The 22,055-nt window shown below is 30.4% G+C and overlaps 1 protein-coding gene across 1 annotated transcript in view; it reads right to left on the bottom strand.

Moving 5' to 3' along the window:
- LOC125067916 (hemicentin-2-like) overlaps positions 1 to 20,311 on the bottom strand; it is a 53,645-nt gene extending 33,334 nt beyond the window's left edge. Inside the window, exon 1 of the mRNA XM_047676812.1 lies at positions 20,216 to 20,311. Coding sequence (XP_047532768.1) covers positions 20,216 to 20,255 — 40 coding nt within the window. The 5' untranslated portion in view covers positions 20,256 to 20,311. The remainder of the gene's footprint in view (positions 1 to 20,215) is intronic.
- Positions 20,312 to 22,055: the final 1,744 nt, after the last annotated feature.

Here is a 22,055-nt window from a genome sequence, read left to right as displayed (position 1 = left end):
TTTACGCGAGTAAAAATGGCTCTACATGTGTCTTATAATAAAGCATTAGCATTAGCAGCCCGTAAATTTCCCACTGCTGGGATAAAGGCCTCCTCTCCCTTTGAGGAGAAGGTTTGGAGCATATTCCACCACGCTGCTCCAATGCGGGTTGGCGGAATACATATGTGGCAGAATTTCGTTGAAATTAGACACATGCAGGTTTCCTCACGATGTTTTCCTTCACCGCCGAGCACGAGATGAATTATAAACACAAATTAAGCACATTAAATTTCAGTGGTGCCTGCCTGGGTTTGAACCCGAAATCATCGGTTAAGATGCACGCGTACTAGCCACTGGGCCATCTCGGCTCTCAAATAGAGGGCAAATATATTTATAAAATAGCCTACATGAAGAGCTGAACAAAGTTTCATCACAATCGGGACAAACATTAATGTCTATTTATATGAGTATATGAGTCACTTCTTAATGTATTATTTCTCAGGCTCTTTAATAGTAATAAAAAATTCTAACAAACGCTAATACTAAAATCCAATTAGATGGATAGTCAGTCAACCAAAAAGTAAATTTTGATTGGATTTTGTTTTTTATTTGTAAGCTGTTTTATGTGAGAGATATTTTAAAAAGTTTCGAAGCATTATAACATACATAACATTTCATACGTGATGATGTCGTTGTTACTATTTGGGACATGGCGACCAATGTCATGGTAGACAATGAACTCTCTATTCTAAAACTCTTATGATACGATAGGACGGCAAATTTGACACGACCGGCAAGAATTCAGAAGTAGGATCAACGGCTTTACGTGTTTTCCGAGGCATAGGAGTACAGACTTCCAACTTCCTTTTAAAAAAAAAACTTTTTATCAGCCCGACCTGGGGTTTGAACACAATACCTAATACTCCTCTTTGCATAAATGGGGACATTTTTTTTTTTTATAATACGCCATCAATAATAATTGCAATCACGATTTTAATCACTTATACTAAAACAGATCAATTTATTACACTAGGTAGCGATCAGATTGTATCAGACATTATCAGCGTCAGTTAAATAGTTCAGTTCAGTTGGTTCAGAAACCGAAAAACTCATTAAATGCCTCGGCAACCATGTTTATTATATACCCTTAATAATAAATCTTGTTGGTTATTTAATATAATATAGCTATATATTATTCAATTTATACGCAAGTTAATCACTTATTCATCTCTTTAAAAGCAATCCTTTTAATTTTCGTAAAGCAATTTGCCGTATGAAAAGCCTTTTATAAGTTCCTGACATTGACCGTTCCAATAAGTTTTCGATCGGTCCAAGGGTGAGTTCGCCGATCCGGGCTCGAGGGTATGTCATTCATTATCTATACGTCTGTCAATAACACTAACTTTTTTAGATATAAATTACGAAACGATGACTCGAATTTAATTTATTTTATATTAAAGGAGCTTGGATATATTCGTGAGAGCAAAAGTTAATTTTGAAATAACTGCCTTTAAATGCGAATCAAATGGACGGCGTGAATTAAAAAATATCTTTTTATTTGATTTTTTTTCCTGAATATCGGTTTATCTTAATGTATAGTATAGTTTTTGAAATATATGTGTAAAATTCATAATTTAAATTTAAGTAAATAGAATAAATGAATAAGAATAGAATTCATGAATAAGCTACTATTAATTTTAAGTTACTAATTTACGTTTGTTTTTTACTGCTATGTATATTTTTTTCACTTTTTATCTTAATCGCATTTAATATATTTCTTTGCTTAAGCTTAGTACATGCTGTGGTCTCCTATAATTGAAGGAGCACACAACTTGTAACCCTTAAATTGTCTAATTTTTAAGAATATTTATTTAGTGTGTATCTTTTGTTGGAGACTCGTGAACTAAATAAATATATAATTTTTTACGAATATTGCTATTCAATACTAAAACACAACCAAGTTTACATGAGGTCAATTTGTGTTAATAATTCATATTCTCCTCGAAAACACATTACAATTTCATCTGATACAGATTAAATTTTGATATATGTATGTCCGCCATGGAGCTGCGTGATGAAATAAGCCCCACCAATTATCTTTAAGAGGAAAGGAGATTTTAAGGTAGCCCTTGGAAATTTGCTTTATTTGGGTTCAACATCATATACAACGTTATAATAATAAGTAAACGTCTTACAAGGTTTTATAGTGTTTTCCCATAAGTTTTTGAAAAGTATTAAAAATTATATGAGAATAATTTTTCACAAGAATAGTTTGTTATGAGATATTTTTTTTATCTTTATAACGTTTAAGTCTTATTTAATTAAAATTTTATTAGGTTGCTATTATAATAAATATTATAAGCTTAGTTATATTAAAATTTCATTAAAAGTGATATCGAAAATTATAAGTCCCTTTTGATTATGGAAAAAAAAAACTATATAAGTGTACGATAATTTTCTTTGTTCATTTATTAATATAAACTATAAATATATTTTGATGATAACATGCAATAAAAAAGCCGAGATGGTCCAGTGGTTTGGTGGTCGAACGCGTGCATTTAACCGATGATTTCGGGTTCAAACCCAGGCAGGCATTTGTGTTTATAATTCATCTCGTGCTCGGAAGAAAAACATCGTCAGGAAACCTGCATGTGTCTAATTTCAACAAAATTCTGCCACATCCACTAACCCGCATTGGAGTAGCATGGTGAAATATGCTCTAAGCCATCTCCTCAAAGGGAGAGGAGGCCTTAGCCCAGCAGTGGGAAGTTTACGGGCTGCTAATGTAATGTTATGTAACATACAATGCTTATTTTCAAAGCATTAACGGTACACTTACATGTACTCAAAACAAATATGTTTCGTACAAGTAAAGACAACGACTTTACGATTGAATTGAGACACGAATTTTGCTCTCATACAGATGAGGAATTGTGTAATTCATAATATTATGTATAAACTATGACTGACATAACATGTCTATATCAATCAGTATTACCTTAGGTTATTATTATTAGCTTAACGCATAATCCAATTGTGGTTTAGCAATGAATTGGAATATATTACAATTAGTAACATAACTAGAAATGTTCTGTAGGACATCATTGAAAGTTTTAAACTAAATTGTATGTTTAAGATTTAATATATGTGTCACGTGTATCCTGATAATTATATGATAAATTTGTATATTACATTATGTAATATTTTAAGCAATTAGGTCCCTACCCTTGAGTTAGTATGCGGTCGGTTTAACCGAGAAATTTCTCTTAAAATAGGTCCCTTCAAAAGCATCTAATTTAACACATTAAAACATCTTATATATATTGTTCTTATTGTTTTTTTATATATATAATGAACAGGTAAGTATATTATTATAATATTTAGAAAGATTATTTAAGAATAATGTGTAAATGTGAAATTTACTGTATTCATTTGTTAGTTCAGTCTTAATATATACGACATACTACCAAAAGCTATGTGCAAATTAAGGTATAAAATATAATCTATTAATAAATTAAATTCTATCATTAAATTGTGAAATCATGTGTTTATTTGTTAATATGAGACTTAAATATATATAAAAAAAAATTAATCTCTTGTACTATACGTGATTATAGTGATTATAAAATATTGGAGAAAGAACAGGGAAGCAGATTCGAGCAAGGTAAAAAATAAAAGATTATCAAATGAAGGCTAATCCGACGTTTCAACCTTTATTGGGTTGACATGTACTTTGCAAATTAAGAATCCAACTAAAAGAGATAACGAGGTTTCACTGCCTTTGTTGTGTCATCTTTATCAAGACTGTTACTTGGTTCAGTGATTCCGTATTAGTTTGTGACTGAGACGATGTCATTAATCCAAAATAATTCGTCTGAAATAGAGTTACGCTAAAGGATGTAGTTCAACTTTCATCAAACCGCTTATAGGCTACTGTGTTGAACTTGAGATATACGTTTCCGAATTTCTCCAACACTTGCAGGTTTCTCACGATTTATAAGGTACAAAATAAATGAAGAAGACAGTAGGGTGTTAAGAGTGAGAATGTTAATGAGAATGAGGGTAAAAAAGGGGTGAACAAGAAATGTAGTGATTAAAAACAAAATTTTCAGTAGAGATTTCAAATATGTAACACAAGATAAGCTTTATTAATAGCTGGAACTGGACTTAAAAGATCGCTGATTAAATTATGGATTCATTTTCCAAGCAATGATTTATAAGCGAAAATGAGCAATTGTAGTATATTCTCATGAACTTAAAATACAAATGAGAAGAAAATTGAAATATGCGTTGTACAGCACAAAATAAATATTGTATTAGTAGCCAATCTTGAAAAATAATTGAATAATCTTCTACTTAAAAACTTTGGACATATGTGTGATAATTTATCTCCACAGATTATGAGAATCAAAATCTATCACCAGCGATTTCGTTCCCATAGTCTATTTAAATAAGCTATTAAAAACTAGGTTATCTAATTGATATTTTGTTATAGAACTTAATAGTAGACACAATCACATAAATATAACAATTGGAGCCCGTATTTATGAAGTTAACAATATTTTGCTCTATTCTTTCGAAATTAATAGTTCTACGCAAAATCCGTTTTTCTGAATCTCTTCTTTCGGCAGTTACATATTGGGCATAAAGGAATGGAATCGGACAGAAAACATGTGCTTGGAAACACATTTTTAACACAGGTTAAAATATTTATCTCATAAGATTGGGCGCCGAGGTTGAAATTCTGTCAGAAGATCACTGTTATTTTTTATATTTAAAATTAATTAAGAAAAGAAAATTACGACAGCTGCGATGCCGTGAAAATTACGACGAAGTATCAATTACTTCTAGCACCACTGATGCGTAGATACAGGATGCTATGTCCATTTTTCCTGTAATTTCCCTGACTTACTTCCTGTACTAACAGAAAACAGCTACAAATAATGCCGTTTTATTGGAAGCGATAGATTAATTGGAAAGAATAAAAATAATTTATTATATTACTTTCCGCCTGTAGCATCACCCGCTTGTGAGGGGTCAGCGTGCTAGATTCCTTGTAGATGTCTTGTATTGAAACCCCGAGAAAGTGTGTGATGATTTTCATGATGATTACTTGAATAGATAATTTTGTAAATAAATAATTTATTGAATACTGAATATTCGTCGATAAACGGCATGATAAGGTTTAAATTTATCATCTTAAAACACTTATTTAGATAAAATTTGAACATCATCAGCTCAAACTTTGGTTTCATCATTTTATTATCCATATTTATGGATATTGACGATGTAATAAAACGGCCGTAATGTATTTTTTGTGTACAAAATTAAATCAGTCGTAAAAGTTTTATCGATTGACATAAATAATGAGGTCGTAGACTTTTCGTGCCTTTTCTTCTACTCTATCTCTAGGTATTATAAAATTGTTTCGCAATGTTTCTGTGCATTCAATAAATGGTTCCATGATGGTTGCTAATATGGTTTTCAGAGCACGATTAGACGGTTGATAGATTTCTTTGATTGACCTACATTCATATCGTTTAACAAATTTTACTTTAGAACACGAAAAAAAGTGTATATGTAAAAGTTCATATAATATACATATTTGATTTAATACACATTGACTGATTGGGTTAATAATAGAAAAATATACCAAAAAAACTACACAACACAAGACAATTCTCCAAATCGGTTCGGAAATGACTGAGTTCTAAGCTAATTAACATAAAAAAATACAACTAAATTGATAATCTACCCTTTTTAAAGTTGGTTAAAAATGTACACTTTTTATTCATTTCGTATATATGTGAACAAATTGTTATTGCTTTTTATATTTGATGTAACTAGACCATGCAGAAACTGTTGTACGAATATCTATCTGTATTTTCAACTGCCTCATTATTCTAATGTATCAGCCAGCTAAGGCTGCAAATTCCAACTTCCTGGGTTAAATTTAGCTAAGATTTATTTGGTTTTTCTAACAAGGAATGCTCAGTAGCTGCACAGAATTTCGTAGTCAATAGTGTTTAATCCTCTCATTACTTAGGATTGAAGAATCCAGTGCAAGAATAGAGAAAGAATACGTCCTGATGTAGTCTTTAAAATTAACTAGAAGATTATTAACATAATCACTATTTATTTAAAATAAATTTACAACGCGGAATCGAAATGTAAGTGATCTTTTATCTTGGAATTGAGGATTTTCTAGGATTTCCCTACTAAATATTCAACGTCCACAGAACAAAGTCTTGGTAATAGCTCATTGAAAAAGGTTTTACTGTGGTATGCAAATAGGATTTAATCGATAATTCTGTTTCAAAAGGCAAAGCAAATCATCGGAGCGTTAGTTGGCCTATTGAGAAACTTCAAGGTAAGGCGGTCCGTGTCGTTAGGCTTAGTTTTGGGTATTGAAGATGATACATACATATCATATTACATAAAATGATGAAATAGTTCACATAACTTTCCCTGTGAATGAGAAACTGTCGAAGTTGCGTTATACCTTGTAACTAAGATAATTAAGTCTTGTCTAAAATGTGCTTATTAAATTTGGTTTCAATAGTTTTTAATTAAATAAAAATTAATAAATACTTTTTTGTATTTATTTTACGACGTATTTTGAATACGACAAAAATCCTACTAATAAGCAAAGTTCCATATACATATATCAGTAATTGTCAAAGTAAGACGTACGTTTACCAATTTTAACAGTTCACAGATAATTAATATTCTGATATAATCTATAAAATCTTATTGATTATCAATTATAGACGTCAGTGGCTAATTTCTAAACAACATATGATAATATGTTTTTTTTATAGTTAAGGCGCTTGAGGTTCGTTCGGATTAATGGATGTTTAAGAAAAAAATCCTAATAATGACACCTACGGCAATTTTGAGTTCTGGAAGCAAATTGCGATTATAATATTATATCGAAAAACACTGTTCTGTGTATATACTAGACCAACCATTGCAGCCAAAGTTTAGTCACTGTCAGCGCTGTGTCAGCGCGTGTCAGATATATAATCTATTTATAAATATAAACAAGTGTAAACAATCATTACATAGTATAAAACAAAGTCCCTTACCGCTGTCTGTCCCTGTGTATGCTTAGATCTTTAAAATTACACAACGGATTTTGATGTGGTTTTTCTGGTATCAAGAGATAGATTGTATCAAGAGGAAGGTTTACATGTATAATATAGTAAAGAAACACTGATAATTTTAGAGTTTTCTTAAGTGATGTCGTAAATAAACACTTTTTAGCGCTTACTTTGAAAACGCTGGCTAGACCCTACGAGATAGATCAAAATAATGTACTATATGTATGTATGTACATTTTATAAAGGTCTTCAAAAAGTCTGCGTTGTTATATTTACTTTTTAAGAGAAATAACGGCTTAAATACATTGCGCATTTAATATAGATCAATATAGTCCTTTTCAACATGTAATTTAAATGAATATTTTCGAAGATATTACGTAGTAAAAGTGTAGGGACATAGTGGTTTGTATTGTCTGACGACTGAAAAACTATGAACGTTGTATGACATTCTGTAGTATATTTAATATCAGCATTGTACCCGCGCGAAGCCGGCGCGTGTCGCTAGTTAAAGATAAATATGTGTAATAATAGTACAAGTAAAGATAAATTATTGTAATATTTATTTGTAAGCGCGATCTAGCATGTGACAGGTGCTATGTCAGCTTTGATAAACCTAATCCTTACAAGGGACATTAGCAGCGCTTATTTACTTACTTTGCTCGATCTAAGATACTTTTCCTTATTAATCTCATTCTGTGATTTATATATTCATGTGGCTAGCTTTCGGTCTATTGTTTTCGCAAGTCTATCCAATTTATAGTCGTTATGTAACTTATCTTATAGTTGTCTGGAAGAAATGGTTATTTAGCGATAAGGCGCCTTATTATGTATCTTAAATAGTTTGATGTTGTTTTGTTTGTTGGCGCTGTACAGTGAATAAAATTGTAATAGCTATAATATTTTTTCAAATTTATATTTAAATATGTTATCCTATATATTTTATGATTTTGGTAAATACGTTGACATAATAGGATATATCATAATTAGATTAGTGATGTTTTCATAAAACAAACAGGCTTTTGTTAAGAAAATAAAAGAAAAGTGAGGGTTCTAGTACAACGTTTTTAATTATTAATAATAATTAATATGCACGTGATAAACAAAGGATATACAAAGTTGAAGTGGAAAGTGACACTGACATTCTAAGCCTATATTTTCACTAGTTGGCACAGTTTGTTACTTTTTCACGTTTCATAAAGACAGGAATACTCGACCTAAAAACAAAAACGAGTAACAATGGTAAGTAGTTTTTGTTTTGTGTCTCCGTGTTCATATTATGCAGTTGTTACTTGATGACGTTTATTTCAGTCGCCATGAAAAATGCGAACGTTTTAATGTGTTTTTAATTGCGATACCTTTGGTGCGCTTGCTCTTTTAACTTTCTCTCGATTTTATACTCACCAAGTTTGGTGATTTTTTTATCGAGTTTAAATTACCTTTTTCCAGTATAGCAGCGATTACTTTAAGTATTTTGACATTTCAGATGCCAATATTTTGTAAGTTTCCATATCTATTAATTCCGAACCTTTATTATCAAATGCCTATTCAAAAGTGCTTTTAGCATTAGCAGCCTGTGAATACACATGTGGCAGAATTTCGTTGAAATTAGACACATGCAGGTTTCCTCAAGATGTTTTCCTTCACCGCCGAGCACGAGACGAATTATAAACACAAATTAAGCACATGAAAATTCAGTGGTGCCTGCCTGGGTTTGAACGCGAAATCATCGGTTAAGATGCACGCGTTCTAACCACTGGGCCATCTCGGCTCAAAAGTGCTTACCTTATTGAAAAAGTTTTTTTTTATCGATTGATATTGATTTACACAATATATATTAGTTGGACTCGCTCTGATGACCTTATTGGTCAAACTTCATCACTTTCATAAAAAAAAAAAATGTTTTCTAGTTAATTATGCTAGTTGGCTATTACAACCGCATTATTTCTCATTTTTATAGATATTATATCAGAGTAAAATAACATTTATTATATAACATAATCCACACATAACTATATATAAGGACTAATAATATCTGAGACTATTGGTTCCTTTAGTGTTGGCTTAGTAGTTACGTGAGTGGCTAAATCAAAGTTTGTTGGAAACGACGTAAACCTAAGACATATTTTGTTGAAGAAAATCAATATTCTATCTATGAACTAAGCTGCTAAAACTTAATACATTTCGTCTTGTAGGGTCTAACCTTGGAAAATCTTTCGGCAATAATTATGTAGATTAAACGTTTTGACGTAAACACGAAGCATACTAACAAGTGTTATTAATTAACTTTGCGGATAAAATTAATATCGGAAACATATTAAATTAAAAATATATACCTACTGCATATTTAATAAAAAACTATTTGATTTAATTTCAAATTGGTTGATTAAACCTATACTTATAATCGTAACTAGTATTACATAACATTAACAGCCTGTAAATTTCCCACTGCTGGGCTAAGGCTTCCTCTCCCTTTGAGGAGAAGGTTAGGAGTATATTCCACATACATGATATCATTAATCTTGAATAATATATAACATTGAAATATAATACATCTAACTAGGGCAACTGGAAATAGGGACACTAAGCCAACAGATATAAATATCCTGTTAAAGTGATCGATTGACTCTCCATATTCCTTCAGGGATATAACCTTTATCCCGCCGTTACATTCTCTGTTACGAAACATTCAACTAATAATAATATACTAAAATTATTAATGCAAAAGTAACTCTGTCTGTTACCACTTCTCGTTTAAGCTGCTGAACCGATTAAGATGAAATTTAGTATTAAAATAGTTTACGGGTAAGAATATAGGTTAGTTTTTATCCTGGAAATACCTTCTCTTCCCTCCCTTAATGTTGTGAAAAGGGGATTGGAATGTAGAATGGGAATTCAATAATTTCTTGGTTAAACCTCCCTCACTGCATTAACAATGGCGAAAGTTACAATAATCATTCGCCTATGATCGTCAAAATTATTGTCCCAGAATGAACAGAAAGAAGTTCTCTCATTTTTCGTATTACAAAATGGCTGTTGTCGATTTTTTTTACGATATTCGTGATAATGATATCAAAATACGTTATTATATCAAATATCAGATAGATCGGCGGTATGCGGTTTTAGTGAGTTATGTTCATAAATCTTATTGTAATTTTACTTTCCTCTCTCTTATATAATGTTTATGTATTGTTGACCATTTAGGATAATAAGATATTTTTAAGTAGCTTTGTTTACCGTGTATGCAGTGTATCTATATTAACCACTGAGAGATTAATTTGTAGTAGATATGTTACTGTAAAAGCTCGAACTAAGGTAAATCTTAAGATTTTCCGACGAGTTGGTAAATGTAAGTATTTATTATAAAGGGACGACTTTTTCAGACTTTTACCATTCCAACCTAACCTAACCTGTAAATCCTAAGATTTACCAAGTAAATGATGGTAAAAGTTCAAATCCCAAACTTATATGGACATTTACCAATCATAATCGGTAAATCTTAGGTTTTACTAGAAAATCTTAGTTAGAAAGGAATTGACCACCCTACTATTATACATTATATACTCCAGAAGTTGGTGAGATTCTTTTAAGCAACTATAGTACACTCAATGTAAGCGTTTACAAAACTATATAAATATATTAGTTTCCGTTTTAATCATTTTTTATTTATTTAATTTTTATAATCTTACGAATGTTATTTTGATTTACTCCAAGAAATAAAAAGAACAATATTTCAAACTCCGTCGCTCCATAAATGCTCAAAAGGTCTGTTAGACGCACTAAACTCTTTTGTAGTAAAATCTGAGTGTTGTGCATTCCCTCATTCACATTGCCATTTTTCTTAGGGGAGAGCTAAAATAGGGGTGTGACGAAACACCAGTTTGTTTGTTAACGTTTCTTCTGACGACCCCTTTTAATAATAGAAAACTTTTACTTAGCATAGTATTGATAAATTGCTGTCCACGCACCTACCACGCACTAAGTAGGTATATTTGTGGAAAAGTATTTTTTTATTAATGTAAGGAGGGCAGATGGGTCACTTGATAGTATGTAGTCACCACTGCCCATTGCTTTTAGCGTTGTATGAAATATTTACCTTCTTTAAATCGCAAATTCATCACCAACCTTGAGAACTATGTCCTTCTTCCTATCGTTCGTCATGTCAATGGCTCACTCACCCTTCAAATTGGAACATCAATTATAAGTATTGCTAGAGGTAGAATATCTGATGAGTGGATAGGTTTCTTAAATATGACTTAATTGATACCCAGATGGACTGGCATAAAGACGCACCACCCAGTGAAATATAAAATCAATTATACCATTTAAGTAATTCGAGTAAAAGTTTGGAGTGAATTAAATTTATCAGTCATCCTCACGTGTATAAGCGTATACAAAAACTAGCTTCAATAAATATTAAGAGTTTGAGAGATTTATTAAGCATTTCATTCAAATCTACGAGCTCGTTACTGCGTAGCCGTTACTAATAAGGTGTATAAATAAATGAGTCCGTACCACATAAAAAGGCACGATAAAGGGTAGTCATAAAATTAGTCCACATAAAGTAAAAGTAGGTAAAACCCTCTTGGGTTAGCGCTTGCTTTTATATATGTCAATGAGTGAAGCGCTTCAAAGACTTTTATTATGTTTAATAATGTAAAAATTAGCGTCAATATAATGAAAATTCTAGTTCAAAGAGGCGAGATTGAACGATACAAAGAGACATTTTTTTCAGACTTTTATCATTTTGTATACAACAATGTCGCTGCTCTGTGAAAATGTCATAAATGACCTATCAATTATATTTTATAGTTATTTATTGTGAGCATTTATATAATAACTAAATTTGGATTACTTCTTATTTTATTTAGTTACTTTATTGTATCATATTATGTTTAACTCAACATTACACATTTTAATTAGCAACGTTTCGTCAATTTTTTATATAATATATATTTTTTTAAGTGTTTATAATGTTGATAACTTTTAAGATTTAAGTCAGCGATAAATTAACAACTGAATGTTATAATAACATTAAATAATGTAGATTTTTTGGGATTAAGCGTTGGTTTCTTATTTAATATATGAACTTGTAAGCTATAGTCTCGTAAATCATAGTCATGTTACAGATTTTGAATAAATGTAGGTTAAGTTAGTCAATTTAGTCCAAATGCAGATTTGTTGCAGATGTCCATGGGCATGTTCATCATATGGTGGTAGGCATTTTCCATCAGGTGACCCTCCTGCTCGTTTGACACCTATCATATATAAAAAAATGCTTTTTCAAAAGTTAATATAATATTTTAAATTAAAACACGGTGTAAGTCGTCATCAAGATTAAAATGTAAACGAAATGTTTTTTTTTTTATTTAATGACCGAAAATTATTTCTAGTAATTATTAATTATATCACAATTGGGCTTTTGTTTGAAAAGTTTTTATGTACAATAAAAGTCTAATTCGGTAGCAAACCTGTTAAGAATTATAAACTTATTTTTTATTTATTTACCTACTTTCATTCTTTATGTTTTTTAGATTTTATGAATAAAAATAGTCTTGTAATAAATGTTAAACGTTTTTATAACAAACCTCATTTAAGTTTTTAAAATAAACTTGATTTAAGCATGAAGTATTTTAGACGAACCGAGGTTAACCCAGTAAGGCCATTTCTTTAATTTAAATGCTAAGTTTCACACTCCGTTGCTCCATAAATACTTAGTAGGTCTGTTGGTTGTAAAACTAGGCTACGTTATAATGAAGAATCAACACTGTTATATTTTAACAAACATAAAAAACACCTAGTGGCTAAAAAATTACACGCACGTGCAATTTATACCAAGAATGCTAATGCCTTGATATCACGACGAATTTCCCATTAACTTTAGCCTTACATCGTAAAATGTTATTTATTTATTTTTTATTTTAAAATAGCTTAATGTAATATATTTATAATATATGGTATAATTAAAAATATTTATTAACATTACAAATTAATAAAAAGAGTATTTTGTAAATTTTTTTCTAATGTAAATAATAAAAGTCGACTGTGTATGTGACGTTATGGATCTATTCACTCACGAAGGCACGCCCCTCCACGTTAAATTTTATCGGCGTGTATGTATTTGAGTGATGTTCGTGCTTACAAGATGTCTTAGCGTGTGTTAAAATCGAAGAGCGAGCATGTCATAATAAAGGAATTTTTAATAAAAGAAAATTTTAAAAAATGTTAACTAATTTGTATTCAATTGCAGCCTTACTTCTCGTGCGTACCTTAGACATTTTCTAGGCACGACTGACACTCACTCACACTGCACTGCACTGCACGCTGATGATAATTTAACATAGAGGGGTGCGCCTTCATGAATAGATCTATAAATTTTGGAAGCACACCTTAAATATTTATTTTATTTTGTTTTTAGTATTTGTTTGTTATAACGGCAACAGAAATATTATTTATTCATTATTTGTGAAAATTTCAATTGTCTAGCTGTCGCGGTTCTTGAGGTACAGCCTGGTGACAGACAGACGAACGGACAGACGGACGGATAGAGAAGTCTTAGTAATAGAGTCTCGTTTTTTTCCCTTTGTAATATGAATAATAAAATGGTTGTGACGTATGATGTTAAAATTATATCACAGTTTTTTTTTTACCTGATATTTTTAATAAAGACTTATATTACAGTGCATTAATGCTATATTTTTTTTAAATTATGAATAATACACTATTTTTTATAAGCGGCCTGTTTTTGATACAAATCAATCTTTGATGTTTACGAAATATAAGGAACAAAAAGAGAAAAAAAAAATCATTTGATCTGAAAAGGTGCTTGATGAGTGAGAAGGTTTTGTATAACGTTTGTAAGCTTACTTTTGAAGTTTTATTTAATAAAGTCAGTTCCCGTTTTGTAAGGCATTAATTTTTTTCTTTTAATATTAAGTTCTTTAATATTTATATTTTTTTCAATATTATAACGACTTATTTGGCTTTTAGATACATTGAAATATTTTTTTTAATTTATAGGCAGGCTGTCATATAGACCTGATGGTAAGTGGTCACATCCGCCCATATATATATGCACTGTAAAAGATATTTAATACCCTTACAACGACTCACCAAATTATATCTATATTTTATATCCCTAGTCTCTGTAGTTACACTGACTGATTCGCCTTTAAGCATGGTACACAATTCTAAGTATTGATGATTGGAGTGGAACGCCTTACTATCAAATATAATACGAAATTAACATTATTTAAAAAATATGTCTGATAAAGTTTTAAGTTCCTTAAACTTGTAATATCTATAACAGTTATTCAAATAAATGTTAATAATAAACAAATTTGCGATGTAGCGTTAATGATACTTTAAAAGCTTTTAAATAAATTCATTTGCAATTAAAAAAATATTTTACGTGACTTACATAGAAATACGTGCACGGAAAATGTTATCTTAAATCAGTCTGTATTATTTTGTATGAGCCATTACTGACTGCCTACTGCTTAATAGTGCGGTCGTTTCCTTATTTCACCAATTTCATTAATGTTGCGATTACATTAATAGATACTCCACGCAAAATATATGAACGTGATTCAAAGCGAGTAAAAAGACCGGGGCCCTATCGTGACCAACTATCTTGAACATTTCCGAATCGCGTATCAGAAGGTTACATCTTTTTTCAAGACATAGAAAAATAAACTCTGCTGAAAGATGAAAGGGTACAGTTTTGAAAGAAGCTATTGTGTACGATTCTTTTGTGTGTGTGAGGGCGTTACAGTCGGTCACTAATCCCTTTCAACACGAAACCCAAGTTCCATTTGCTCTTATTACTATTACCGTCACCGGAGCCCGTCACTATTTCTTTGAAGATATGCTGACGAATGGCTTTTAAAAGTAATCTTCACGCTGTACATAAAAAAAAATCATTGGAGTCTATAAAATCTTTGTTACAGTATAGCAATTTTTCAAACATATATAATACACACACGATACAACACAAATAACACAAGCAAACACATATATACATAAATTTGTAGCCAGATATGAACTATTTTTCTTATTGTTTCTGCTTTGGCTTTCACACCTAAATAATATTTTGATTAATGGTTTCGTAATTTGACATATGAATACAAAGACGAGTGAAGCAGTAAAGTGAGCAGAAATCAACTTAATATTTACTATAAAAACAAATTTAGACGATGATTCTGTTTGAAAGGAGATAAAGATTTATGAATCTGAATAGAAAAGGGCGAATTTAACGCCTGATTTCATATGCAGGTTTCGATCCCAATATTTTCACCAGAATAATTGTTATCCGATGACGAAAATTTTCAAGTATACTAATAATACATTATTTAAAATGAATAAAACCTTTTTTTAACTTAATATTATTTGAATTCCAACAATTTTTTCAATCTATTTATTAACACTTTTAATACTTCTAAGTAGTTATCAATAGAATATTTTCAATTAGTAAAGTGTTTTTTTATCAATAAATTAGTATTAGTAATTATGTAACTTAATATTCAAGTTTATCATAATATTGTATTAGTGACGTAATAATTTATCTTACATCTATGACAGCGGTGACACTATGATGCATTGATAGTTGCCTCATTTGTCAAAACATGTCCATCGGTTCGACATTTGAGGACGTCCTAATAATTTTATACATATTCATAGGTGTTCACTTAGGTGTTTTATTATGAAATTTTAAAAATTAAACATAAAATGTTAGTCATATTTTTCTAATAGAAATGGATATCTTCGAAGCTATTTCCAGCAGGAAGTCGATCGAGCTCTTTCTGATAAGTGCCCTCTTGCGTCATGCACCGCCGCCGTCGCCCGTCACATTTTCCGGTGAGTGGATAGCGTTGATAACAACATATTCATCGTGAGCTGTTTTGCCCGTGACTCCGTTTACGTAGGCCAAGAATAATCTATACCAAATAGGTCTTTTTTAGGATTCATTTTTTAGCATTCAAATTAAAGGACCTAGTTTGAAATAGTTTTAATCTATCAATGTCAATATTTATACATCGATTCATCTCTTTCTATCGTCAGTATTTTGATATTAGACAGAAAAAGACAGCATTATGTAATTACATAAAACAGTTGCACGGTATAGGGTTTTATTGTAGTAAAATATTGTGTTAACATTTTTTTAATATATAGCTATAAATAATTTGACAGAACCAATTAAAAATAAAAGTATAATACGATGACTTTAATAATAGTTTAATTTTAAATTCATCAAATATTTATCACGTTATACGCTGGAATAAAACAAAATATTATCAACAATTGTGCGTGTGGTCTCGATAGCGATAAAAATGTTCCACGCGCGTGATTTATATACAGCATATATATGTGTATATATTATATACTCTTTATAAATTATTAAGTAACAATGTCATGTTTTTAAACTATTAAACTGAATTATATTTTGTTTCAAATTGTTACTCTAGTTAATAATTTGTATTTACGAAAGTAAGCATGTTATGATAAATGCGTTCCACAGAAATTGTTTACAATATATTTTTTTCAAGCTCAATAACAGAAACGTGTGTCACTAACTTATGTTGACGACATACAAGTTTCCAATTCACCTTTAGGAGATACATAACTTGATACGCATGATATACTAAGCAAAATGATGTCTTCCCGAGTTAGTTTCTTTTCGTTTCCATCAATATACATTAGGTAGATAAATTATTCGATAAAGAAAATAATTTGAAGTTTCTTGACCTTTGATAGGTCTCGTGACATATTACTATAAAGATTAACAATCTTAACGGCTCTCCTTTATTAGTTTACAAGTTGTTATATAACTCATGAGAAAATAGCCTTTTGGTATTATTGATGATTTATCAATAATTGGTAAATTATCTTGTTAGACCATGTAAAAATAAATAAGGATAAATAATATGTTTTTGCTTAGGTTAGTTCGTCGTAGTACAAGACGATGAAATACATTTATTTTATATGATGTTGTAAGTAGAGACTCAAGGTCACCTGGACTCTGGTTCTACTAAAATGTAAACGTTTTTATACACAGTCGATGTTCCGAATACCTAGATTCTCATATGTTATGTATGTACTTTTTGCCTGTTTACACTGGCCCACTCATCGTTATTACATCGTTACACATTGACAATAAAAAAAGCTATTAGGAAATAAAATAAATTTTTAACGTCGTACACGTTAAAATTTTGCTGCTGCGCAAAGAGTTCTTCCTAAGAATAATTTACATATTTATTCTGTTAATTAGCTCGACTATATATAAGTAGATGTACGCATCTTATAATATCTTCTTAAATATGCTGATTTTCACGATGTCTTCATCCTCCGCAGAGCGCGAAATGATTTGTCAATATTGAATCAGCATTTCAAACCTCAGCGATATTTCACCCGGTTTAATTCTGTGACCTTTAAAATTAACATGTTTAAAGAGGCTTTTCGGCTTACGTATATTTATTTCTTTATATTAAAAAATATATATTCCTGTATTATCAATAATGATTACATTAATTTCGATTAAATTATGATGTACTGTATTTATTATCCCTGTAATATATTTTAATGTTACTGGTTAATTTATAATCTATAATAAATAATAATTTGCAGTTAAATTGACTGATTTATGTATCATGTATGTACGAACCTGTGTGGGTAAAAGTGAAAAAAATCTGTAATATAGTTATTCTTCAGAAGACTTATATAATCGAATCAAACAATTCTCAAGACCAAGTCCTTAGCTGTCAAACCACTGTAAAGCTTCTAACCCGTATAATTGTGAACGGTGTAACCGTAAGAGGGTATGTAGCATTAATGACGGAATAAAACATCTACCATATAACCATATAGAACACTGTTTTACTAGGTATATATAACGGCTCGTTTGTTTTAACTTATTCGATAACATTGCCTTAACTTTTTAATTTCGTTAATATATTGGATAATTCTTTAAATATTTTACACTAAGGTATTTTACAAGATTTTAAATCACATATTCTAAAAAAATATTGTATATTTATTAATTATGTAAAATAGAAAATTACATTTGTAAATATAATTGAATATAAGTTAGCAACATGAAATACATCGTTATTTATATTTATTTAAATGCAATTTGTAAGTAATAGATGCGCTCGATTGAATTTATATCGATAACGACTTCATATAACCAGGCTAGTTTCCAAATTACACGGACCGAGGGAGCGTAGCGGTCGCCATTCGAAATGAACTAACCCTTGTGAAAAATAAATCTAAAATAAATGACTACCTACGCCGTTAATTCTTTCTGCTGGATAAAATACTTAAACAAACGATTTTGTTGTTAAGGCGACTTTTCGTGATAACTTTTACTCGCATTTACGAGACAAAATTTTTACGTTGCTTATTTTTTTTGGCATTTTAAAATAACGGGTCTAACATCGTCTGTCTATACAGTCTTACGAACAACTGTGAAATATTTAATTATAATATCAAGGATACAAACTTTCATTATTATATTTTACTTGCTAACTTTCCGAATAATGCATGAACAGACCGATTCTGTTTTAAAATATACTTTCAGTATGACATGACAAATTATACCTATTTTTACGAAGTTTATGAGTTAGTTAGCTAGTTAACGAGTTGGAATTCTGAATAGATATCTTCTTATGGGAGGGTAAACCGCTTCGTTACGTAACGCGTTACGGCGCCAGTCTGTCTGGCTTCCCTTTCTCCTACGCATAAGGCAGCTGTAAGCAGGTTCCTCCTCTCTCACTCTAACCAACAGCACTATTTCGGACAGTTTAAGTTATCACTTCTGTCGGGCGTCCCGACGACGCACACGTATTTGTTTTTTGTTTGTCTCTGCAACGACTTAACCATTCCACCGATCATGATGAAATTTTGTATGTATGTATTGTATAAAGAGGTAAATTTGTTTAATCCCCGAAACGAATCAACCAATTGTAATTTCTTTTCTACTGGTATAAAAATTCATTATTCCTGAGCGATACAGGGTATAAATGATATATCCGTACCATTTTCTTTATTAATAAATTACATCCGTGCTATGGGGTGGGTCGCTAGTAAATGTACATATTGCATACATACTGTTAAAATTTTCAACAATACGTTTATACTTATACAGACAAAGTATTACGGTTTTCTTGTAAGTATAAATAAACTTTAGCTGCAGCAATAACGGATTTAGCAATGGAACATTCGCTTCCTTCCGCTTTCTCTCTCAAATTTGTTTCAAAATATATTTTTGTATAAAAACTTGTTACATAAAATCTTACAAATAAAAATGATAACAAATTTTATGTTTCCACTGAGTTGCTTTCCCCGCTTCTTCTCAGATCTGACCTGTTTCTTTCCGAACTGTTGGTGGAATTTGGTAATCAATTAGAAATTGTAATATGTAGAAGACAACTAACATAGAAGATGTTGTAAAGAGAAAGTTAAATTTTGTACTTTGAATTTGAAGGTGTATTTTTTTATTTATTTAATTAATGCGTTAGTAATACATTTAAAACGATTACCATTTCACTTCCAGACTTTAATATATAGACTTCCATTTTATGCCGGAATATAATTTTGTATATAAGAATATACCCGACACGTATATATTTTAAGATGTCTACGGTGCGAGTGTTAATCTTAAGTGGTTTCACTTTAGAGGCGTGATTTTAATGAAGTAAAGACGAGAGCTCGTCGCGTTAAGGGAGGATAAGACAGCATTTAGTATGGCGGAGTCTTTAGTAGATTATGTCTTAATATGCGGTTGAAATATTCTGTTACAGAAGAGCGCAAATTTTTAACAAACTTAACTAGCATTAATTAGTTGAATTAAATCAAAATATTGTTGATTAATAGAAGCCCTTAAAAGTCAAGACAGTCTAGAGGCAAAAATATGCGATACCTTACCAAAAACCCGAGCCAGTATAACTGTATTCACTTTTGTTCATATTTAAACGTAGGGAAACTTTTGCCACAATATATTTTGTATCCATTATTTAATAATATAGATATAATACAACTTGAATACAATAAAGTATTAAAAGCTGAAAATCAATTTCCTCGAATATTACCAAGAAATTTTTCCGAATTATTAAATTTATATTATAAATGTAAGTACATACCCAGTTGACCAAGCAGGTACAGAAGCGCCGGGAGCCACATCACTGCCAGTTCTTCACATCATTACCCTCTTGTGTAATATATATTTCTTGAACTCACTTTTGTTAACAGGGTTATCACACGCTTATTATATTAAACACATTTTATTATTCACAACTTAGATAATATTTACAACACTCGATGTTAATCACTTATTGTTTAATCCGGTCTTAATTAAATACTTTAATCACTTTTGAGCGATTAATTTAATTATTATATTCACTGATCATGTAATTATGAATTTGAAAATTATTTAATAAATTAATTCAAAATAGCATTAAAGCAGCAACAATATCTCGTTATATAATTCTGATCATTTTGTCCAAGGAACAATTTTAGCCAACTGCGCGATATATATTTTAATACAGAAGTAGGTGCACAGGCACAGGTACACTATATTTTATATGGTCGGAACGGTAAAGTGTCAAATTCCAGCCTCCGAGTTGTTACTGACAATTTTTCGACTTGAAAATTTATTAACATTATAATGGCCCGCCCCAGAGTTTGAACCGGCGACCTTAGTTTCTGCGACCTTATAACTAACAAGTAGACTGATTTTAAGGTTCAACATTGCATTTAATATTTCGTTTATGACATTGTTTAAATAATTTTCAAATCCACAATGCAAGATATAAGAGAGTAACCATTATTAATATTTAATTTCAAATTAAATGATTGTCCACAAACTGTTTCGTGGAATTTTATAATTTTCGTTGCGTCGTACAAAATTTTTGATTTACCTTAAGCAAATGTTGGAAGAGCATAGACATTAATTCTACCCCATAAATTAAGTTTATAAATGACAAATATAGCTCATTGAAAAATTATAAAGATTAATATATATTTTGTTCATACCTGAGATACATCCCACTATAATATCAAACAAATATATTATTTTATTATATTGGTATATCCAATAAAAATGAGCGTATTCTTGTAACAATGATATTGTAATAAAAATATTAGGTATAATTCATTTTGTGCCTAACATACCAGCAAGAGGTCTCAGAATGATTACATAATGTAATAATTGACACATAAAGAATTATTATTACCCACGTGACATACTAAGGCAATTTGTTATCACAAAAAGTAGTCCGCTCTTATATAGCGATTCACGCAGACGATCTCGTTAAATGGCAAGCAGCGGCCGAAGGTGAAGTGAACCTAGAAAATAGCCTATTCACTCTTATCTCCGAAGAGCTATTGTTCAATTTATTTTATTAAATTCTAGCAACAAAACCGCGCAATTTATAAGGAAGTAACTATATAGAAACAATTGAAAAATACATAAACAATAAGGCATAGAACAAACAGCTCTTTAGGAATAAATCAAGTTCAAGCCACTTTTCAAACCAATATATTATAGAGTGAGTAATGGCGATCACATTTGGTTCGATTATGTTATATGGAATTGTTCTTGCCATATTTTGAAATCTTATATATAAAACGTAATGTAATTGATATTTTCGTTGAACTGACTTTCGCTCTTAAAAGATTTTCAGTATATTATTAGTTTAACTAAATAAAAATAAGTTTTATGAAACTAACTAACTCGATGCGATAAGTCATTAACAAACTTAGAAAATAAATAAATCGAGATGATATATTAATTACTTTAGTTTTGAACGTTATTAAAAAAAAAAACATAACATGTTTTAATTGTACACGGTGGATGATAAACTATTTAAAAAAAAGCATACATTCTGAAACGTCTAAAACCAAATAAAAATATTTAAGCGCTGGCCATCGATGTCAATCACACATTGCTCTTTTTCGAATTAAGACTTTTCACTCAACGGA

The sequence above is a fragment of the Vanessa atalanta genome, chromosome 12, assembly GCF_905147765.1.
Source record: "Vanessa atalanta chromosome 12, ilVanAtal1.2, whole genome shotgun sequence".
NCBI lineage: Eukaryota > Metazoa > Arthropoda > Insecta > Lepidoptera > Nymphalidae > Vanessa > Vanessa atalanta.
This window is presented reverse-complemented; position numbering and strand designations above follow the sequence as displayed.